Source organism: Cucurbita pepo, chromosome 2, assembly GCF_057944985.1.
Source record: "Cucurbita pepo subsp. pepo isolate OVF chromosome 2, ASM5794498v1, whole genome shotgun sequence".
NCBI lineage: Eukaryota > Viridiplantae > Streptophyta > Magnoliopsida > Cucurbitales > Cucurbitaceae > Cucurbita > Cucurbita pepo.
The window spans coordinates 15,645,940-15,665,253 of NC_141799.1; the positions used below are offsets into that span (position 1 = coordinate 15,645,940).

The 19,314-nt window shown below is 37.1% G+C and overlaps 6 protein-coding genes across 8 annotated transcripts; 2 read left to right on the top strand and 4 right to left on the bottom strand.

Annotated features, from left to right (window-relative positions):
* The first annotated feature begins 274 nt into the window (after positions 1-274).
* LOC111787507 (G-type lectin S-receptor-like serine/threonine-protein kinase SD2-5) lies at positions 275-2,936 on the top strand. The gene is made up of 2 exons (XM_023667490.2): positions 275-2,157; positions 2,230-2,936. Exons 1-2 carry the CDS (start codon positions 327-329, stop codon positions 2,889-2,891), a joined length of 2,493 nt encoding a protein of 830 aa, XP_023523258.2. The 5' UTR covers positions 275-326; the 3' UTR covers positions 2,892-2,936.
* Positions 2,937-3,281: 345 nt separating this feature from the next.
* Positions 3,282-4,577, bottom strand: LOC111789350 (EPIDERMAL PATTERNING FACTOR-like protein 8). Its single transcript, XM_023670093.2, has 2 exons — positions 3,802-4,577; positions 3,282-3,729 (listed from the first exon to the last, which is right to left on the bottom strand). Exons 1-2 carry the CDS (start codon positions 3,890-3,892, stop codon positions 3,497-3,499), a joined length of 324 nt encoding a protein of 107 aa, XP_023525861.1. The 5' UTR covers positions 3,893-4,577; the 3' UTR covers positions 3,282-3,496.
* Positions 4,578-4,773: 196 nt separating this feature from the next.
* On the bottom strand, positions 4,774-7,788 carry LOC111789349 (uncharacterized). 2 transcript variants are annotated; one of them, XM_023670092.2, is made up of 6 exons: positions 7,628-7,788; positions 7,390-7,495; positions 6,712-6,932; positions 5,969-6,059; positions 5,074-5,140; positions 4,774-4,981 (listed from the first exon to the last, which is right to left on the bottom strand). In XM_023670092.2, exons 3-6 carry the CDS (start codon positions 6,815-6,817, stop codon positions 4,928-4,930), a joined length of 318 nt encoding a protein of 105 aa, XP_023525860.2. In that variant the 5' UTR covers positions 6,818-6,932; positions 7,390-7,495; positions 7,628-7,788; the 3' UTR covers positions 4,774-4,927. The 2 variants fall into 2 exon arrangements, with proteins under 2 accessions (XP_023525860.2, XP_023525858.2); XM_023670090.2 differs by having other exon boundaries at positions 5,074-5,182.
* A 1,217-nt stretch (positions 7,789-9,005) lies between these two features.
* LOC111789004 (uncharacterized) lies at positions 9,006-9,776 on the bottom strand. The gene is made up of 2 exons (XM_023669615.2): positions 9,494-9,776; positions 9,006-9,298 (listed from the first exon to the last, which is right to left on the bottom strand). The coding sequence occupies exons 1-2, from the start codon at positions 9,636-9,638 to the stop codon at positions 9,030-9,032; spliced, it is 414 nt and encodes a 137-aa protein (XP_023525383.2). The 5' UTR covers positions 9,639-9,776; the 3' UTR covers positions 9,006-9,029.
* A 716-nt stretch (positions 9,777-10,492) lies between these two features.
* LOC111788025 (phospholipase D alpha 1) lies at positions 10,493-14,812 on the bottom strand. 2 transcript variants are annotated; one of them, XM_023668159.2, is made up of 4 exons: positions 14,653-14,812; positions 13,415-13,511; positions 11,419-13,318; positions 10,493-11,113 (listed from the first exon to the last, which is right to left on the bottom strand). In XM_023668159.2, the coding sequence occupies exons 2-4, from the start codon at positions 13,502-13,504 to the stop codon at positions 10,680-10,682; spliced, it is 2,424 nt and encodes an 807-aa protein (XP_023523927.1). In that variant the 5' UTR covers positions 13,505-13,511; positions 14,653-14,812; the 3' UTR covers positions 10,493-10,679. The 2 variants fall into 2 exon arrangements, with proteins under 2 accessions (XP_023523927.1, XP_023523928.1); XM_023668160.2 differs by having other exon boundaries at positions 13,415-13,550; positions 14,653-14,791.
* A 2,558-nt stretch (positions 14,813-17,370) lies between these two features.
* LOC111789406 (embryo-specific protein ATS3B) lies at positions 17,371-19,251 on the top strand. The gene is made up of 3 exons (XM_023670170.2): positions 17,371-17,634; positions 17,913-18,020; positions 18,853-19,251. Exons 1-3 carry the CDS (start codon positions 17,494-17,496, stop codon positions 19,132-19,134), a joined length of 531 nt encoding a protein of 176 aa, XP_023525938.1. The 5' UTR covers positions 17,371-17,493; the 3' UTR covers positions 19,135-19,251.
* The last annotated feature ends 63 nt before the right edge of the window (positions 19,252-19,314 follow it).

Sequence of the window (19,314 nt, forward strand, 5' to 3'; positions counted from 1 at the left end):
ATGTTTTGTTTAAATATTTACCAAATATAATTTGTCTTCATACTAAAGTCAAACTATTTTTGTCAAATCAAAAGTCAAAGTAATCATGAACAAAATTTCATATTTTATTTATTTGTTCGCAAACTTTGATATTTTTAATAATTTTTTTAAACTACACTTACCTTTTATATTTAGTCCCCAATTTTAGTTGTTTTACACAAAATATAATATTAATCGCAATATATATATCATTAAAAAGAATTAAAATTGGAACATAATTCTATTTTTTCTTCTGTTCATCTTCAACTTCCACCAATTGAATCAATGAAGTTTGAAGCTAATTCTTGATGGGTTTATTCAAAATCGCAAGTTTCTTCTTCTTCTACTTCATTTTGATTCAATCCCACATCGACATTGTCAAATCCCAAGAGATTGACAAGCTCAATCCAGGCTTCAAAGCTTCTGCATCAGAATTAAACCACACAAATGGAGTTTTTCTGTTGTCCAAAGCCTCCATTTTTGCTCTCGGCTTCTACGCCGGTGCCAATGACGGCACATTCTCACTCGGAATTACTCACATTCTCAGTTCCAGAGTAATCTGGACGGCGAACAGAGATTTTCCGGTCAACGACTCTGCTCTGTTCGTGTTTGATGAAACAGGGGATGCTTATTTGGATCAATTTGGCCCGAATTCGGCTCCAATTTGGTCGACTGAGACGGCCCGACACGGCGTTGTTTCAATGCAGCTTTTGGATTCTGGAAATTTGGTTTTGAGAAGCAAAAATGGAAGCTTCGTTTGGCAGAGCTTCCATTTTCCGACCAATACTCTTTTGCCCGGCCAGGTTTTCTGGGAAGGAATGAAGCTTGAAAGTTATTCAAATGACAATAATCTCTCGAGTTTTTTGGAATTTAAACAAGGAGATTTGGTTCTGTCTGCGGGTTATCAGAATCCTCAAGTCTATTGGGCTCTGTCGAATGATGGCCGGAAAATAAAGCGAGCCGCCGCCGGTTCTGGCAGCGGAAACGGCGGAGATGGGTATGTTCTGTTTGCGATTATGGAGTCGAATTCTTGGAATTTCTTCGGCAAGAATGGGGAGTTGTTATGGGGATTCAAATTTTTCTGGCAATCGAATTGGAAAGACAGATGGGTCTCTGTTTTAAACACCGATGGATCGATTGCTTTTCACAATTTGGAGAGCGGAAAATCAGCTCCGCCGGAGCCCATTCGAATTCCGGCTGAAAGTTGCGGCGTTCCGGAGCCTTGTGATCCTCTTTTCATCTGTTACTTCGACAACCGATGCCAGTGTGCTTCCAAGATTCTCGACGATAAATTCAACTGTAAATTCCCTACAATCTCTTGCAATGGCAGATCCAATGCCACCGAGCTTCTGTATTTGGGGAAAAACCTTGATTATTTCGCTCTCCGTTTCTCCATTCCTGCGCTGAACTCCGATTTGAACAATTGCAAAGCAGCCTGCGCCAATAATTGCTCTTGCAATGTGATGTTCTTCGAACCAAATTCAGGGGATTGCTTCTTCTTCGACGAGATCGGAAGTTTACAGCGATCCGACGAGGGCTCCAATGGGTACATTTCGTATATGAAAATAGAGCTCCCCATCAACAGCAACAATAACGAAACAACGCCTACGCCAACTCCAAACAGAAGAAAGCACATCGTTCTCATGAGTATTCTTATAGCGGCAATGGCTCTGTCCTTCATGGGGTTGCTCTGTTTTTTGTTTTACCGGCGGAAAGTGAAGGAATTGTTAAGCTCCATTGAAGATGCAACAGAGGAAGACAAGTTTCTCGAGGAGGTTTCCAGCGGGCCGATGCGGTTCAGCTACCGACAGCTCCGGCGAGCGACAAGGAATTTCTCGACGAAGATCGGGCACGGGGGTTTCGGGTCGGTTTATTTGGGGGAGCTCGGAGATGGGACGAGATTGGCAGTGAAGAAACTGGAGAAAATTGGGCAAGGAGGGAGAGAATTCAGAGCAGAGGTGAGTTTGATCGGCGGGATCCACCATGTGAATCTGGTGAAGCTCAAAGGATTCTGTTCTGAAAATCTTCATAGGCTTCTGGTTTACGAGTATATGAGCAATGGATCGTTGGATAAATGGATTTTTAATGGGAAAGAAGATGGGTTTTTGGATTGGGAAACAAGATTCAATATTGCATTGGGTAACATCTCGAACTCTAGATTATATGAATGTTCTAAATTGTATGAATGTTCTAATTTGGTTGATCAAACAGGTACGGCGAGGGCTTTGGCGTATCTTCACCAAGAATGCGAATCAAAGATAATCCATTGCGATATAAAGCCCGAAAACGTCCTCCTCGACGACAATTTCACGCCAAAGCTCTCCGATTTCGGCATGGCGAAACTTGTTAACAGAGAACAGAGCAATATCTTCACTCAGCTTCGAGGAACTAGAGGCTACATGGCGCCGGAGTGGATCACGAACCTCGCCATATCCGATAAGAGCGATGTCTACAGCTATGGCATGGTTCTTCTCGAGATTGTTGCCAACAGGAAGTGCTACGACGCTGATCAGTCTCCGGAGAGCGCGCATTTACCGTCGTATGCGGCGAGGATGGTGGCGGAGAAGAAGGGTAGGTGGGTGTTGGACCCGAGAGTGGCAGCGACGGTGACGGAGGAGGACTGGCGAGTCGAGGCGGTGGTGGAGGTGGCGGTATGGTGCGTTCAGGAGGAGGCGAGTTTCCGGCCGCCAATGAGGAAGGTGGTGCAGATGCTGGAAGGGGTTTGTCCGGTGCCGAGGCCGCCGAGTGCGGCGGAGATGGGGCGGAGTTTTTCCTGGAGTAGTGGTGGAGGAGGGACGGTAATGTCGTTGGGATTAAATGGGTGTTTTAGTGAAGTGAGATTGTCCGATGTTCGATTGTCGGGACCCAGATGACTCATCATCCGAATATTTTGGAGTGAAAATTTGCAAAACTTAATTGAGAGGCAAATTTTAAAACATTATTACCATTTTTTAATGCATTCTTTTTTATTTAACTCATTGGAATTTGTTCATTAATCCTTAATTCAAATATACATCCAACTGCTCTAGATCGGTACTATGTCAATTGGAGAGTTATCTAGATGTTGTATGAAGTTGCTATACGACAAGATTGATCAATAGTTGACTCTAAAATGAAACTTTTAAAGCGAACTCTAAAATGAAACTTTTAATAAAGACAAGTGACAGCAATTCATACATGTTCATACATTAACTTAACATTTGACTTAATTTTAAAAAATCATTAGAATATTATATGAAAAGTCGATGTATTCAATATAAAAATAAATGAAATAAACTCATCCACACAAATTGTGATTCCAATTCCAAAAACTTGGAAAATGGCAGCAAGGCAGACAAAAATGGATCCAAAAGAACAGGGGGGAAGAAAAACAGAGTACAAAAGAAGCTAAAACATGTTCATTTCTGTACATAAAAACCACCATCCCATAAACAACACCCAACTCCATTAATGGCAAAACCCAGGAAACCATATATTCTCATGGCTGATAAAGCTTATTCCCACATTTACATTTCCAATGCAACAGATAATAGCTATCATCCTCTTCTCTACGATTCAAATCAGCTTCAAACCCCTTCCTTTCACGGTGCTCCGGCACCACCAGCGACGCCGTACACGGCCGGCAATTCAAGCACTTACCTATGCATCTTGGCGGCTTCGATCCCAACACCATCTTCTTCCACAAACTCTCGCCGCCCCCCGCTGCCGGAGCTGAGACACACAAAAGTTATAAATTTTTTTTTAGCTGATGAAAAAACGGCTGAAAGGGTGTTCTTTCTTTACCTGATAATGCAGGAAGAGGAAGCAAGAGGGAGAAGACAGCCGCCACAGCAACGGCGATGACGAGTTTCAGAAGATTGCTTGGGGAAGCCATTGGAGCTGAGTGAGAGAAGCTCTGTGTCTTATGAGAGATAAAGGAAGAGATTTCAATATAAGGAATTGGTGGGCATGGTGGAAAGGATGAGAAAGTGAAAAGCTTCCCCAAAACAGTGGTGGAATAGAAGAACAGCAGATTTTGTTAAAGCTTCCATGGAAAATATTAAACTCATAAAGGCATTGGTGAGTTCAAAACTAGAAGGAATCAAATAAAGTGGGGGCCGTCAATCACAAATAGTTCCTCCATTTTCAGTCTCTGCAAATCAAACAGTAAAATAAAATTAATATATATTTATATATTCACGGAGAAAAGAAAGCAAAACCATAGATCCTCTGTCTCTGCATCATCACATCAACATTTACAATTGTAGAAGAAGAAGAAGAGAGAGCATATCTGAACACCACATGATTGATGTAGATACACTGACACCACCTGATTGAGAATCATCAACGGTTCTCGTTCAAAGTCAACGCTCTCTTGTCCTCTCATCACACGGCATCCAACCGTCCTCTGTACTCTGAAAAATGATTGTACATGTACGGTAACCAAATTTTGTCTTTGACAAGACTATAGAGTGGCACGCTTTGTTGGTGCTGTGTATCTTGCTTTACTTGAATCCTAATAGTGATATGGCTGTTGAGATAAACATTTTTCATAGAAGGGAGCAAAATTTTATATATAATGAAACAAATTATGGATAAAATATTGGAAACAATCAACACATTTGTCTCTCTCTACACACAGTCCACCATTTCAACAGAAGGAAGCAACTCAAGTTTCAGACAAGAACTTGATTAAAAAAGAACTACCCCAAGGGAAGAACACAAGACGCCTGAGCAACAAGCTGAACAGTGATCAGTAATAATATGGATTGATACTTTGTTTTTGCAGAATGCTACATTTTGGTATTGGCTCAAGTTGCCAACTTAACAATTAATTGAACCTGTAGATGTTATAGTTCTAGTTCAGCAGTTCAGGGAGCTTCCGGAGTCTAGCTTAACCTTCAAATATCTTACATTCCATCCATGATATTCAATCATACAGCCCCTCTTGCTCCCATATGTCCACGAGAAAATCGACCATTTCCTGTAGATTTCAAGATTGGACCAACCAGGCAAGATTAATCAGAAAACTTGATCAGCCAAGAAGCATATAAGTTGGATATGGTGGACACTTACACCAAGCGGTATAGGCTGTGGGAATGGCTTGTTACTTCCCAACAAACTGTCGTACGTTGCATTCCAACTGCAAAGCCAGAAGGATTTAGGCATGCAGAGACAATGAGTGCTGACAAAGATGCAACAAACAAAGTTCAAGAATAATCAACTCCCGATTCAGAGAAACCAGAGTGTTATAACCAATTTTTCTTTCTGGTTTCTTATCATCCAGCAATCCTTCAGTTTGACAAGTATCAACATGTTGAAGTATTGAAATAGAATATCAAGACTTTTTAGAAATGAATGATTTCATTGAAGTAAATGTCAATGCTTGGAACTAGACTAGTTTGGAACTTCTTTATTAAAAAAATTCCTTTTTTCCAAACAAAGAAACTTGCTCGTTTGAGAATGGTGATTTGAATATCAACAATATCATTGACCTTTTACCTTCCATACAATCCTAATTATTAAAAACACTTGAAAATAGAAAACAAGAAGAAAAAAAAAAGTCTTGGGAAAAGTTCTCCAAACAAACTCCATAAAAGAAATTCCATAGAAGAATTAACCTTATAATAGGCCTACTTGACCAAACACATAGTAGGGATGTGAAATCATGGCCACATTAGAAGAAAAGCATCATAGAAACTCGTAACAATGTTTTGGAAAACATACATAAAATGTATAGAATAAAAGATCTTCTAGACGTCGGATAAATGCTTCTAAAAAATGGGCATAATTTAGAAGTTGGCAATGGGAGTATCTAGAAGTAACTAATAAATTGTTTTCAGTATGGACTGGAATAAATGGGTTGCCAATAATCTAATTACAGCACTATAAATAGAACTCAAAACTTTCCAGATGCATTTATGGATATACAAATAATTTTGGTTATAGAAAAGAACAGTGACCAACTTACCTCAATTTGGGTTCTCGAATCAATTGTTCTTTACGGTTGGCCTTTTTGTTCAGCAGCCATTGCTGCCTATTTTGATTCCAGAGAAGAAGACCTACAACTAAAACTGTCAAACCACCACCTAAACAAATGACAATATTGTTGAACATAGAAACTCCTAAGCTGCAACCTTTTCGTATGCAAGGTGATAGAATAATGATATCAGAGTAAGAGTATTAATAGAGTTACATTGAGAATGTTAGTAGTGACATAATAGCAATTACTTGGTACTTTGTTAGGGTGGGATTGATTACAAATAGAGGAATTTATAGTGTGGAGTTAGACATAGTGCTATAGAAATTCATTGTAGGAGAGTGAGCCCCCTCAAAACGCTATTGCTTTTGTTATTTGTTTTTTTATAGTGTAGTACAGCTACTTTACCGTTTGCTTGTAAATGGATTCTAACAAATTACAAACTATGTATTGGTCGTAGTATTTATTTCTTACATATATATTTGCTGAGTATTAGAGACTACTTGCACGCATTTCGACTAATCTCACTGAGCTCCTTATTATTCTCACTGCCGTTATTGACTACTAGACGAGCCCATGATGATTGTTTGGTGTTAGTGTTGCATCAACTCAGACAGGATCAAGACTTGACATTTAAGAAAATGGCATTGGAGCCTTTGCTCTCGACTTTAATGCTATGGCAACAAGTTAATGAAGCGAAGTTGCAAGAAATTGTAGCAGCAATGAGAACTTACCATGATTTACAAATGCAGGAGTGTTAGCTTTGCTAGAATCCTCTTGTAATTGTTCGGTTTTAATTGATGAATCACCACCCCGTGACTGGTTAGCACTGTTGTCCATACCACGCGTGCTTGTGATTTCAAAGTGTGTTACAAGAAGCCTTGGATCAATATACTTCGGAGGTCGTAACTTTAGAGTTGTATAGTTTTCAACGCAACCAATGCTCTATTACAAACTACAGTTCATCAAGAAACTCATTAGAAAACCAGCCACATCATAGTTCAAAACTATAGTGAACAATGAAAAAAAAACCAAAAGGAGAAAAAGCGGATGCCATTGTAGCATGACAGGGATATATCTATGATGTTCATTCAATAGCTATTCACATTTTCCCATATGTCCATTACACTTGAGAGAATCCCCCTTAAGCCATTGGATCTTTGGATTTCAATGCTAAGATTAAGTCCATTAGAAACAAAACAAATGAATATTAAAGCAGCAGAAATGGTTCAATCATTAAGATGAAATCAGGTAGGTAACCAGTTTAAATCCCTCCCTTCATTTTGCCACAATTTCTTTTAAGAAACCAAACACAGCCAATAACCAATTTCGCGAACAGAACAATGCCACGCCCATTGCATCAATCAAATAACTAATAAATTCAAAATCCAAAACAGCAAAAAAGAACTTACCCCAAGTATAGGGCAAGGTCTAAAAAGCAAACCCAGAAGGCCAAAACGGATCCAGGAAGCACCAAATCCGATTCGAGGAAGAAAAGATGAGAGAGCCGAGCCGCTTCTGAAATCGAAAATGATTCACGGGTGTAAAGATAAAAGGCAGAAACAAAAGCAAGTTCGAGAAATCCATAGATCAAAATTAAAAATTGAGAGAAAAAGAAATTGAAACTTTCGAGGAAAAAGGTGGGTCGACCTTGAATGAACAATATCACGGGTCGCCCCTCTCGTGCTTCCTGAAATCGAAAATGCCTCTTCGAGGATTCACAAGCTCAGCTTGTCCGCTTCCCTTTCTTCTTCTACCTTCCCTCTTCTTCTCTGGTTTTTTTTTTTTTTTTTTTTTTTTTTTTTTTTTTTTTTTTTTTTTTTTCAATTAATGGCAAGAAATGGAAGAAGAGGGAAATGGCGGTAACATAGAATATTTTTACAGTTAAATTACCCTTAAATAATAAATAATAAATAAATAAATAAAAAGATTGTTAGAACTACTTACCACTATTTTATCCAATTATAGAAACTATTTTTTAGTTTATATCAATTTACAAAATTTTATAATTAAACTAAATTTTAATTTCTTAATTACATAGATTAAATAAATTTAACCTGGGATCTATTTTTAGCTGTGAAATTTAAATCTTTATGTAATTTGGATTTATACTTTAGTAAAGGTAAAGATAAAGTTATTTTTAGTAAAATTTGACTTTCTAAATTTAGACTATATAAAATAATATAGGAGACAAAATTCTAAAATTCCTTTTAAAGATACGAGATTAATTGTATTAGAAAAAGAACTGAGATCATATTAAAAGACAAGAAGAAAAAATGTGCAACAAAATCAAATTGAACGTCTTTAGTTGAAAGTTGGTCGAAGGGAAATGCTGCATCTCGAGGGGTGTACGGTTATGTGTTACGTGTAGAATATATGTTGTGTCTAAGTGGCCAAAGAGATAGTTGAGACATACTTTTCCCGACTAAGACGAGGGTATCTAGGAACTAGTTGTCATTGACTGTCTAGTGAGTTTTGGGCCGAAGTCCGACAATTGGGGCGTATGAATGTCCAATATGAGATGTGCACAACCATTTCCTATCTACACTCCAAGTCTCAAATGTCAAGTCCTACATAAGGCGAGTGAGTCCGTAATTAACTTATGTTGTGTTATTATGGCGACGATATTGAGTTAGTGTCATAATTCATTGTGCAATAAGCTAGATTCTGTTTCCCGAGTAAGTCTTTGAGAATAGTAACGATAAGTAAACGTTGCGCCATAATATGACCATACCTAAAAATTAAAAGAGAGACATACCATAACGTAATTGAAGAGGACGATACATCATCTAAAAAAAGAAGTCATACAACATAATATCCACTCATCTCATCTGCTCTTATTTGACAAATTTGAGATTTTTTAGGTGAATTTTTAGTTGACTTTTGATTAATTAACAGAACCTCCCCAATTTGGAGATTGGTGAGTAGATTAATATAAACATCACTTTAAATCCATCACCAGAAACAGAAACACACAGAAAACAATGAAAAACAAAAACGAAAGAAGAAGAAGAAGAAGAAGAAGAAGAAGAAGAAAAGGCAAAGACTTTGATTAAAATGAACATTGGATCCTCTGCGATCGTTGTTTAAGAATTCCATTGTACAAAGCAAGTTGATTTGCAGGAGTTTGATTTTTGCAGCTCCTTGTTGTTGTTGTTGTTGTTGTTCTTCTTCTTCTTTCCGCCATAGCCATCTTCTCATCGTGCTCTTTCCTGTACTCCTCTCCGTTTCCTCTTGGCTCCTTCACATCCTCTGCAAATCTCACCTTCTTCCCCTTCTTCATCTTGTTCTTGTTCTTGTTCTTCTCCCTCTTTTTATCATCTAACCACAAAAACCCACCAAACTTACAGCCCCAAATGTCCACAACATGCTAAAAAATTCAAATTTACAATAACCCACCAAAAGTTTCAGCCCCAAATCTTCGATATGATGTCAAATTCATGGCAACCAATGATTCAATATGATATCAAAGAAGAAAAGCGTTGGAAAGAATATGAATAAAGAAAGTGAAATTACCAGAAGATAAGCAAGAACGTAGAAGGGATTTGGAGGGGGTTGGAGTGATCTTGTGGTGCTTAGAGAAGGCGAGAAACAGAGCAGTGGAGGAGACGACCATGGCAGTGGCAATGACGAGACCTTGAGAGCTCAGAATGGAAGACATGGCCGGCGAAGAAGGAGAGGGAACAAGGGAACAGAAGAAAGAGGAAAATGGAAGCCGAAAGTTGAATTCGTTTGTGGGATTCTTTTGTATCTTGACCAATCGAAGAAAATGGGTGGAGGAGTTGAGTTGGGAAAGCAACTTTAGTTAGCAAGTGGGTGTGGGTGAGGCCGATTGGAGACTTTAATTATATGGATCCCGTTGCTTCGACCATCGTTTTTCTTTCGTCTCAAATTGACGTGTGATCTCATAATTGATTTTAATGTCTCTTGTGATACCATTTGTAATAGTTTAAGCTCACTGCCGATAGATATTCTCCGATTTGACTAGTTATATTACACATAGGTTTATACATCGTTATCCAAAAAAAATATTAGGTTTTATTATTATATTATTATCCAATCAAATTCGATAAAAATGAAGTTTCAAATTTTATTAAAAATATTATAAACTAATTTGAAAAATAAATAGTATTTTAAGGAAAAAGATATTAAATATTGGTGATGGTGATTGGGCAGTGGCAGCCGGTGAGGCGCTGAGGTAAGCAGTCAACTTTCATTCAAACCCCTCAAGGAAGAGTTCTCAGAGTCCGAGTGGATGAACAGTCAAATCCAGGTGGGACCCACTCTGGACAACGCAACTACGGATTCCAACTCAGTTTTCGACACGTGGATTTCACACTTGTATCATTAGTCTTTTTCTTAACCCAACTCGTATGTACATTTATCTTACTTAAATACGTTATAGTCAAAATTTTAATTTTGTATCTTATATGTATATACAGAATTTTAAATTTTAAAATCCGATTGAAATAATTTTTTTAAGAAATTAAATAACATAAATCAACCCTTAATCCCTTACAAACAAAGTCCCTGTTTTTATTAGAAAGCAACTTCAATCACATTCATAAACATTAAACCATTTCACAAACACGAGGATTTCTTGCGTTCCCATCACAGCAGAGTAGGAAAGGCAGAACTTGAAGAGAAAGAACAGGAAAGCCAGCATTTTCTTTTATACAACAGTTAGGAAAAGTGGTAACTTTTAAGTAGTGAGGATCGGAGGGAGATAATTAGACTTGTTACCTAGGACTCGCGCCTTAGTATCCGGGAAGAACTCGAACCCGGGAAGCTCGGTAATTTCACCGTCACCGGAGATGCTGATCGGGTAGCGAAGCAGGTGGCCGGGAAGGTCGTGTTCAAAGGTTTCACTTGAGTATAGGTCCCAATATTTATCAGCAAGTTGGTTAACTTTTCTTACACACTCAATGCTTTCTGGAAAGAGGAAGGAGTCATGGAGTAATCCTAAATGTTCAAACCATAATGCCATACGGAAGCCATGGACTTGGCCTCTTGCTGGCTCTCTTGATGACAGATGAAATGGCTGGTAAGCTCCCATGGCTATCTCTGAGTCCCTTGCACCATCCATTGATCTTTGGTTGATGTTGGCTGATCCCACTATTATGTATTCATCATCAACTGTTTTAAACAAAATAACATTAGCTTTCTCAACTAAAATTTACTACCACCTCTGAGATAAGGCTAGTTTTAATTTTACTAAGGTTTAAGGTTAAATGACAAGTTTCATTTTCGGGCAAGAATGGGTCATCATTTTTCGGCAAGAATTCGTCATCTGTTGGGAATAGCTCATGATCACACATCGGTAGGAGAGAGGAACGAAACATTCTTTATAAGGGTGAGGGAAAGCTCTGGAAGGAAAAGGCGAAAAAGGACAATATCTACGGAAAGAGAATTTCTAGAACTAAGAGAAAGTCAAAACGTACCGATCATCATCTTGGCATGAACATAAATCATGAAGCGCCTAGCTTGTTGGGCTCTAAGGTAACTGGAATTTTCATCAGGGGATTCTGATGGCTCATATTCTCCAGGCTTCTTAACTTCGCGATTGCCTACACAAAAGAAAGTCAGATAGTTTCTAGGATCCTCTTCGATGCCATTAACTCTAAGGGCTAGAGCTATATCTTTATACATCATCTCCATTGTTCTTCTTTGCCAATCTAATATAGCTTGAACTGTTCCCCCCTCTGGGAATCCTTCCGGCCACATCGGGACGACGACGTACACAGTGAATCGCTCTCGAGCTTCAATCTTACTCACAATCTTAAGTGAAAGTTCCTTTGGGATTAGATGCAGGGCATTGATCATCTCCGGCTTCACATCAGTACCTCTCCATTCAAACGAGCTTCCAAGGAAATACTGATTTTCAATGTATATGAAATTCTTTGCTCTTCTAATGGCATTAATGTAAGCATCTTGGATGCTTCTATCAATAATGTTGTCCTTTCCACTTATAAGTCCAGCTTTGGCTGCTTCTTCGGGCGAGTCGGGGAAGCCAAAAGCCGCCCCGCCATCGATGGACCTGAAAACTTGAGCATTCCAACTATCAAAGTCATCAGGGAACATGACAGGTGATGGAGGGATGAAGATGGCATCCAACTCCCTTAATTTCACAAGCAAATCCTTTCCACCTTGCTTCCTCCACCTCTGCTCAAAGTTGTACAAAACATCCCACGCAACCGGTCCTTCAAGGCGGGAATGGATATCGTGCCATGGCTCTCTCGGACCACCTTTGTTTATGGAAGTACCGGTGAAGTTTGGCTGATGGAAATCATCATGATGGGCTGAATCCAAAGTCCTGAAAAGGGAATGAAATGGAGTATCATATCTACCATCACAAAGATCAATCCCACCAACAAAACTCACAATCCTCCTTCGATTTGGATCTCCATTAGGCAAAGCACTGTCCACAACAACAATCTTTTGATGATGAGTAAACATTGTCCCAACGGCAATATCCTGAATAACATTAGCCCCATCATCCGGATTGCGAGGACACAGAACACAATGCACATCAGTATTAGCAAAGAACTTAGCAGTATCTTCATCATGAGTAGCCATTAGCCCGTCCTCCTTCAGGATAGGCACAGAAGTAGTATCATTCCAAACAAGCAAAAGAACTCTAACTCCTTCATTTGCTTTTTTCTTAAGCAATTCACCAAGCATCATATCTCCACCAGGCTTTGGCCTTCTTTTATCTCTCACCAAAGAAATCTCAGTGTAAACAGACCAACCAGTAATGTAAATCATGTGTTTAGCATTAATAATTGCATCAAAAATATCTTCCCAACATCTATTTGGCTCATAAAACTTGCCACCAGCAAGAGGAATTTTGGGGATAAAGTTGTCAGGAACATGAGCATCTTGGTACAAAGTTACCTTACAACCTTGTCGTTGAGAGAAATAAGTGTAGGGAACTCCAGGAAACTTGGAGCTTTTGATGCCACGACCCCAGTTTTGATCCTTAGTGACATCGAAGTATTGTAATTTGACATGAATTTTGGGGTCTCCACGAATGGGCTTCTTGCGTTCGTCTAAGATAGGAACCCATTGGTCAACTTCTTCACCGCTTATGATCTCTTTGACAGGCAAATATGCTCTGCCGATTAAGGTTGCTCCAATGGGATTGTCGTCTTTGACAGTGAAGATGATGTTGGAAGCCATGTGAGCACAGTAGATGTGGAAAGTTTCGTACCATTTTGGATTTGAATGTTCTTTCTCGAGTCTTCTTGTTCTTCCAACTCTTGCCTTCTCTAAATCAATGGTGGCGTACAGCCTCGTTACTCCTCTGCCAAACCCCACTGCTTCCTCTACGTTTTCAACCAACTGCACACCCAAAAAAAAGTTATCAACTTTTAGCTCCCACCGGAATGAAGCTTATCCACCTCAAAAAAAGTTAATTAAGATAAAGTAGAGAGTTACCGATTTCAAGAAATTGCGAGCACCGGAGTGAAGCTTATCCACCTCATAAATGGTGACATGAAGGGTGCCATGAAGCAGAATGTGCGCCATTTCTCAACTGCCACACAAAATTAACATAATCCTCTTGAATTAGGCCCTATAATCAAATTTATTAACCTCAAAATCAACACCAAAAGTATTTTAATGAAAACTAATAGGAAGGTTATACACTATAATTTTTCATTCATGACAATAAAGTAGGTGGGTTCATCAATAATTCATTTTTCATCCCACAATTTGATGCTCCAAAATTCTAGTTGTGATTATTTTAAGCATTTAAAGTTTATTATGTTAAATTGTTACCACCAATCTTTTGAATGTTAATAATTTGTTTATTCTCGTTAATTTTTATGAAAGTATTTGCCGATGATGAAACTCCCACATCTGTTAGTTTAAGGAATGATCATGTGTTTATAATTAGGGAATACTCTCTTGGTTGGTTTGAGGCTTTTTGGAAAGCTCAAAGCAAAATCATCCGAACTTATGTTCAAAGTGGACAATATCATACTATTACTATTACTGAGAGTCTGTTCATCAAAAATTAAATGATAAATATTTTTAAAACTAATGAAAGTTGGTGCGTTATTATTGAAACTTTAATGTTATAAAGGATATTTTAAAGGTTTTTTAGATCCTAATTATTTTCCAAAAAAGAAAGGTAAAACGTTCTTTGTGGGTTTTCGATGAATAGACCTGGCGGAGCCCACGAGCGAACGCGATAAACAGCAAGTGGTGCCACAACCACACGCACATAAGAAATAATAATATAAAAATTTCCTACGTACGGACTCACTCTCTCTCGACGGTACTCCAGCCGTCGACGGCCGTCCAACTCTCCGACTACCGAAGGTCGGAGATCCGTCCCCTCCTACAGCCCAAACGGCACTCAGAGTCACCGGATCTGACGGCGACTAACCACCGTAGGAGGCGGAGATCTGTCGCATTCTGCTAATCAGATAGCAGAGCTCCGTCGAGTAGCAAGATCGTCTAAACCGATCCTATTCAGTTATTGATTTGAAGAGAAAACTAAAGAAAATCGGAGAACTAATCGCAGCAACACAGATTTAACAGAACAGGAAGCGATTGAAAAGTAAAATAGTCGAACGAACTCATAACACACGCTTTAGTAAGAAACATGAGCAAGAAGAAGAAGAAGTAAATAGAAACAAATTTGAAGAGCAGCAGAGGCATGGAAATACCTTTCTCGAAGCTTTCCGTACTGTTTCTGCAGATTTTTTCTTCAGCTTCAGCGAAGAAGAAGAAGAAGAAGAAGAAGCAGAGGGGAAACGAAAATGGAAGGAGTTTTATGCATAAATGGAATGATTGCAAGCATATGAAAAAGGATAAAGTTGAGTAAAATATTATTGATTCACTAAAGTAAAATGTAGTTTATTTATTTTATTTTATTTTATTATATATATATATATATAAAAGAAATCGACATTATTTATGTATTTTTCTTTTATGCTTACATTTATGAATCCGAATTTTATTTTAAATACAAACTTTTAATTTAATAATTGTTACTTTAATTATTCTTTTAATAATATAACATTATTGTATTTATATATATAATTTTTTTTTTTATAAAGTAGTTGGTTGGAGTGTGGGTTGGACAATATATATATTTATTTTCCTTGTAATATCTTTGGGGAGGGTTAAAGAGGGAATAAAATGATATAAATAATTGATTAGTTTTGAAAAGCATTAATTTCCTTATTGTGAATGATAATGATAATAATAATAATAATGAAATATAAAACATTGGTTAGAATTGCCCAAGTGACAAGGCTCTGTATATGGAGTATGGTCCAAGCAAATTAGAGCCACACAAATTTCCAACTAAATTTTAATTTCCTCTATGACTTAGATGGATGACATTTAATGACGTTTAAATAAATAAATAAAAAAAATAAAACCCATGAATATTGGTTTGTTCAATTTTTTAAAATTTAAAATTAAAATGATTTTTTAAATCTCTTGAAATATACTTAATAATATTCTTGCATGGCAAATTATTTTTTTGACGTCAATTCATCAACTTTTCTAAGATATATCATGTCAACTTTTTTTTTTTTATATATATAATTTAGATGAAATTATTATTAATTTTACTCACGAACGGATTTTTTTCTTTTTTTTTTTTTTCCATAAAATATGTCTTCCGGCATGATTGGCTAGCCACCAAAGAACGTGGCAAGCGATAGAGGTTACCGACAATTTTGTGGAGCATCCAACGGTCCAGATGAAAAGGCGGGAAATCAATATGATCTGATCTGGTGTTGTCAATGATAAGGTTAGGGATGGCCCACCGTACGTCATTTTTCAAAGATCCTTTTCTTTCATCAAATCATTTCCCTCCACGTGTACTTAGTATACAATTATTTATTCACACGTTGTCACGTTGATTTTTATGATCTACTCCACATGTTGTAAAATTGTCCTATCCTAAACCCTAAATTTATAATTGTTGATTAAATAAGAATATTATTAATTTGGTTATTAATTTGTAATATTTTAATATTAATCCAAACAATTGTCTTTATATAATGGGCTTGTTTAAGAGGTTGTTGATATTGAAATTTGAGAGAGTCTGGTGTGTCACATTCTATTTCTTGAGTAACATTTTGGTGAGAGTTTTTGTAGTGTGATAGTGAGGTATTCACTTGTAACACTTTGATTATTAGTGATTGATTGTTACCCGTGGATGTAGGGGAACTTCTTCTCTCCGAATCACGTAAATATTTAGGTGTCTCTTTGTGTTATTCCGTTCATTGTGGTTGTGAGTACATTTGTTCCGCTTTCGGCGCACAATAGTGCATACAAACATGAATACTCGAACTTTGTACTTAAGGGCTATAATACTTGTATATAAGGAATATTGCCTTGTGGCCTTCACCTTAAACCGAGTTTGTAATGGATTAAAGCACACTGAAGCTTAGTGGTGGGCTTAAACAAGTGGTAGCGAGAGTTGAAAGGAGAACGACACGACGCCAACATGATCGCAAACAAGGGTAAACGCCTAAAACCAGATGATTTGCAGAACAATGGAAGTAAGAGAAAGGAAATGTCGAGGTTGAAGGTCTTACTGACAAAGGCTGCTGGCTAGATCTGACGTCGTGTGGGTCAAAACACCAATGCTGCTCTCGAGGGTGCCAATGTCTTGCCTCTCACTGAAAATTCAAGAACAAATGAGAGGATTCAACGTCCTCTAATGCTTGTTGGCTGAGGTTGAGTTGTACTTCTTGTTTCTGTATAATTGGGCTATGACCAAAAAAAAAAAAAAATATATATATATATATATATATATATATTTTTTTTTTCTAAATTAATAAAAATATCTTTAAACTTTATTTTTTTGTTTTAAGTTTTAAACTTATAAAAAAAAAAAATCTTTGTTTTTTTGTCGTTAAATTTTAAATTTAAAAAGGTCTAAAAATACCATTATTTTAAGAATATTAACTAAAGTTTTTAAAAGTTCAAAGAGTATTTTTGAAATATCATTATAAATACAAAACTATTTTTTAAACAAAATGTTAACTATTTCATCATAAACTTATAATAAATGTATTTTTAAATTTTTTTTGTTTAAATTTAAAAATATTATTAAAAAGGTCTAAAAATACCTTTATTTTAAGGGTATTAATTAAAGTTTTTCAAAGTTGAAAAGTATTTTTGAAATATCATTATAAATACAAAACTATTCTTTAAACAAAATGTTAACGGTTTCATCATAAACTTATAATAAATGTATTTTTTTAGATTTTTTTGTTTAAATTTTAAAATATTATTAAAATTTTTAAAAATTTAAAGATATTTTTAGAAAAAAAATACTAATTTTAGAGCTATTTTTATTAATTTAGTCATATTAAAGCTAATTTTTATTTAGGAAAAACAAAAAGGGGGAAAGGGGAAAAGGAAGAGATCTATTAGAAAAATGTCTCCAACGCTCGGGTGATTCTCGTGGCAGTTGGGAGTTCGCGTGGCTTTATATTTAAGAGCCCTTCAATAATTGCAGTGCAGAGCAGAGCATAGAGGCCATGGAATCCTTCAAGAAAGCAACTATTTCCCTCTATTTCCTCCTGGTCCTCTTCGGCTTCTCAGAATCTTCTCGATCCATCCTTCCCCACCCACAGTCGAAGCCACAGCCTCTTCAATCCTTCAAGATCAACAATACCCAGGTGAGCAATTGCGATTTGTTTTAACCACAATTTTTCTTACGATCGAGACCGCGCCATTTTTTCCCCCCCAGAAAAATTGGGGGAAAAACCATCATGAATGTGTTAAACCGCTCAAATTAGAATCACCCATTTGTTCGTTTCGTAGAAATTTGCAGTGTGTGGTTTGATTTTCTGTTCTGGTGATGAATAATCGATGTGGGTTTTTGCGCTATTCGCGTAATTTTAGACTTAAGACTCGTGAACCCTTTTCTTGTTGTTGTTGTTTTGTGTTTGTATAGAATGCTAGGAGCTGTTCGTACACGGTGACGATTAAAACAAGCTGTGGATCACCTGTTTATACTCGAGACCAGATCAGTATTGCATTTGGGGATGCTTATGGCAATCAGGTATTTTCTCATTTTGGAATAGAATTTCACTCCCAATGTAAAATCAGTACTGTTCCATATTATCTTTTGTGATTTCTGTTGAACATTGTGTGTATATGGTTAAGTATGAGCACTAGAAATCTGGGGATTGTCTGATGAACAGTGATCCAATTTCATCTAACTCAACCCCATACTTCTTGAAAACATGTTGACATTAGGCCTATAGTATTTGATATTTAGTTTTTGAAAATTAAGCATATAAACACTACTTATTCAAAATGAAATCATCATGAAATGAATCTGTAGTACTCTCAATTATGTTTCTGCTTTTAAAGATTTGTGGTTTGTTGTAGGTAATGGATGGTGCTACTTTCGTAGTTGTTTGTGTTGGATTTGGGGTATTTTGTTGAGTTTAGTCCCTTTTATGGATATAGTTAATGGACTATAAAGGATCAAAATAGCTGTTCCATTAATATTTAGGAAGAACAGAGATGAACACATATTTTGTTATCAAGATTTGTATGCAGGTTTAGAATGTTTCTGGAAAATCAAGCGAACTTTGATCTAAAAACTCAGAAATAGGAAATGACTAAACTAGTACTTTGATCGTGCTATAATTTTTGCTTAAAAGCTCGTTCGACTTTATGTCATTTTTAAATGATGCTGATGTGGTTGACAATGAACGAGAGTAGTACTCTCATTCCTGTAGTATAAGAAAGTTTCGGGGTACGACGTATAGTTTAGTTTTTGGGTTCTTCAACAGTTGGTTTAATTCTTTTTGAGTTATTTTCTTCCTCATTTCCATTGTTCTCAAAATGGCTACTTGCTCATCAAACATTATGTGACTGATTAGGTATACATACCGAGGATTGACGATCCATCTTCAAGGGCATTCGAGCGCTGCTCTACAGACAAATACGAGTTAAATGGACCGTGCACGTATCCGATATGCTATGTATACCTCTACAGGAGAGGATACGACGGATGGGTAGTGGACAAAGTAACCATCTATAGTTACTCTTCGAGAAGATCGGTTACGTACAACTACAGAGCGATGATCCCGAATGATGTATGGTTTGGTTTTAATTTCTGCTCTGGGTATCATCAAGCTGTGGGATCTACTGCAGCAATGTAAAGGGATTGAGTTGAAAATGTGAAGCTCTGAGTGAGAGCTATAAACGATGCGTACCGGAACTGTTTGTTGGAAATGTGTGGGTTAAATAAAGTGATGACATCTTTTGTATTTTGGAAATGAGGTTTCTTTTCTTGTGGGTTTAATTTCCCACCCTCTCTTCAATGGTGTAGCTCTTGCTGG

Excerpts from the sequence above, each read along its gene's own strand:
- LOC111787507 (XM_023667490.2), top strand. The coding sequence starts at position 327 with ATGGGTTTATTCAAAATCGCAAGTTTCTTCTTCTTCTACTTCATTTTG. Across the intron at positions 2,158-2,229 it reads AAGATTCAATATTGCATTGG|GTACGGCGAGGGCTTTGGCG; the intron begins GTAACATCTCGA and ends TTGATCAAACAG.
- LOC111789350 (XM_023670093.2), bottom strand. The coding sequence starts at position 3,892 with ATGGCTTCCCCAAGCAATCTTCTGAAACTCGTCATCGCCGTTGCTGTG. Across the intron at positions 3,730-3,801 it reads TCCTCTTCCTGCATTATCAG|CTCCGGCAGCGGGGGGCGGC; the intron begins GTAAAGAAAGAA and ends TGTGTGTCTCAG.
- LOC111789349 (XM_023670090.2), bottom strand. The coding sequence starts at position 6,817 with ATGGACAACAGTGCTAACCAGTCACGGGGTGGTGATTCATCAATTAAA. Across the intron at positions 6,060-6,711 it reads TCCTGCATTTGTAAATCATG|GTCTTCTTCTCTGGAATCAA; the intron begins GTAAGTTCTCAT and ends TTTTAGTTGTAG. Across the intron at positions 5,183-5,968 it reads ATTCGAGAACCCAAATTGAG|CACTCATTGTCTCTGCATGC; the intron begins GTAAGTTGGTCA and ends CATCTTTGTCAG.
- LOC111789004 (XM_023669615.2), bottom strand. The coding sequence starts at position 9,638 with ATGTCTTCCATTCTGAGCTCTCAAGGTCTCGTCATTGCCACTGCCATG. Across the intron at positions 9,299-9,493 it reads ACGTTCTTGCTTATCTTCTG|ATGATAAAAAGAGGGAGAAG; the intron begins GTAATTTCACTT and ends TTTTGTGGTTAG.
- LOC111788025 (XM_023668159.2), bottom strand. The coding sequence starts at position 13,504 with ATGGCGCACATTCTGCTTCATGGCACCCTTCATGTCACCATTTATGAG. Across the intron at positions 13,319-13,414 it reads CTCGCAATTTCTTGAAATCG|TTGGTTGAAAACGTAGAGGA; the intron begins GTAACTCTCTAC and ends TTGGGTGTGCAG. Across the intron at positions 11,114-11,418 it reads TCATGCCAAGATGATGATCG|TTGATGATGAATACATAATA; the intron begins GTACGTTTTGAC and ends TGTTTAAAACAG.
- LOC111789406 (XM_023670170.2), top strand. The coding sequence starts at position 17,494 with ATGGAATCCTTCAAGAAAGCAACTATTTCCCTCTATTTCCTCCTGGTC. Across the intron at positions 17,635-17,912 it reads TCAAGATCAACAATACCCAG|AATGCTAGGAGCTGTTCGTA; the intron begins GTGAGCAATTGC and ends GTGTTTGTATAG. Across the intron at positions 18,021-18,852 it reads GGGATGCTTATGGCAATCAG|GTATACATACCGAGGATTGA; the intron begins GTATTTTCTCAT and ends GTGACTGATTAG.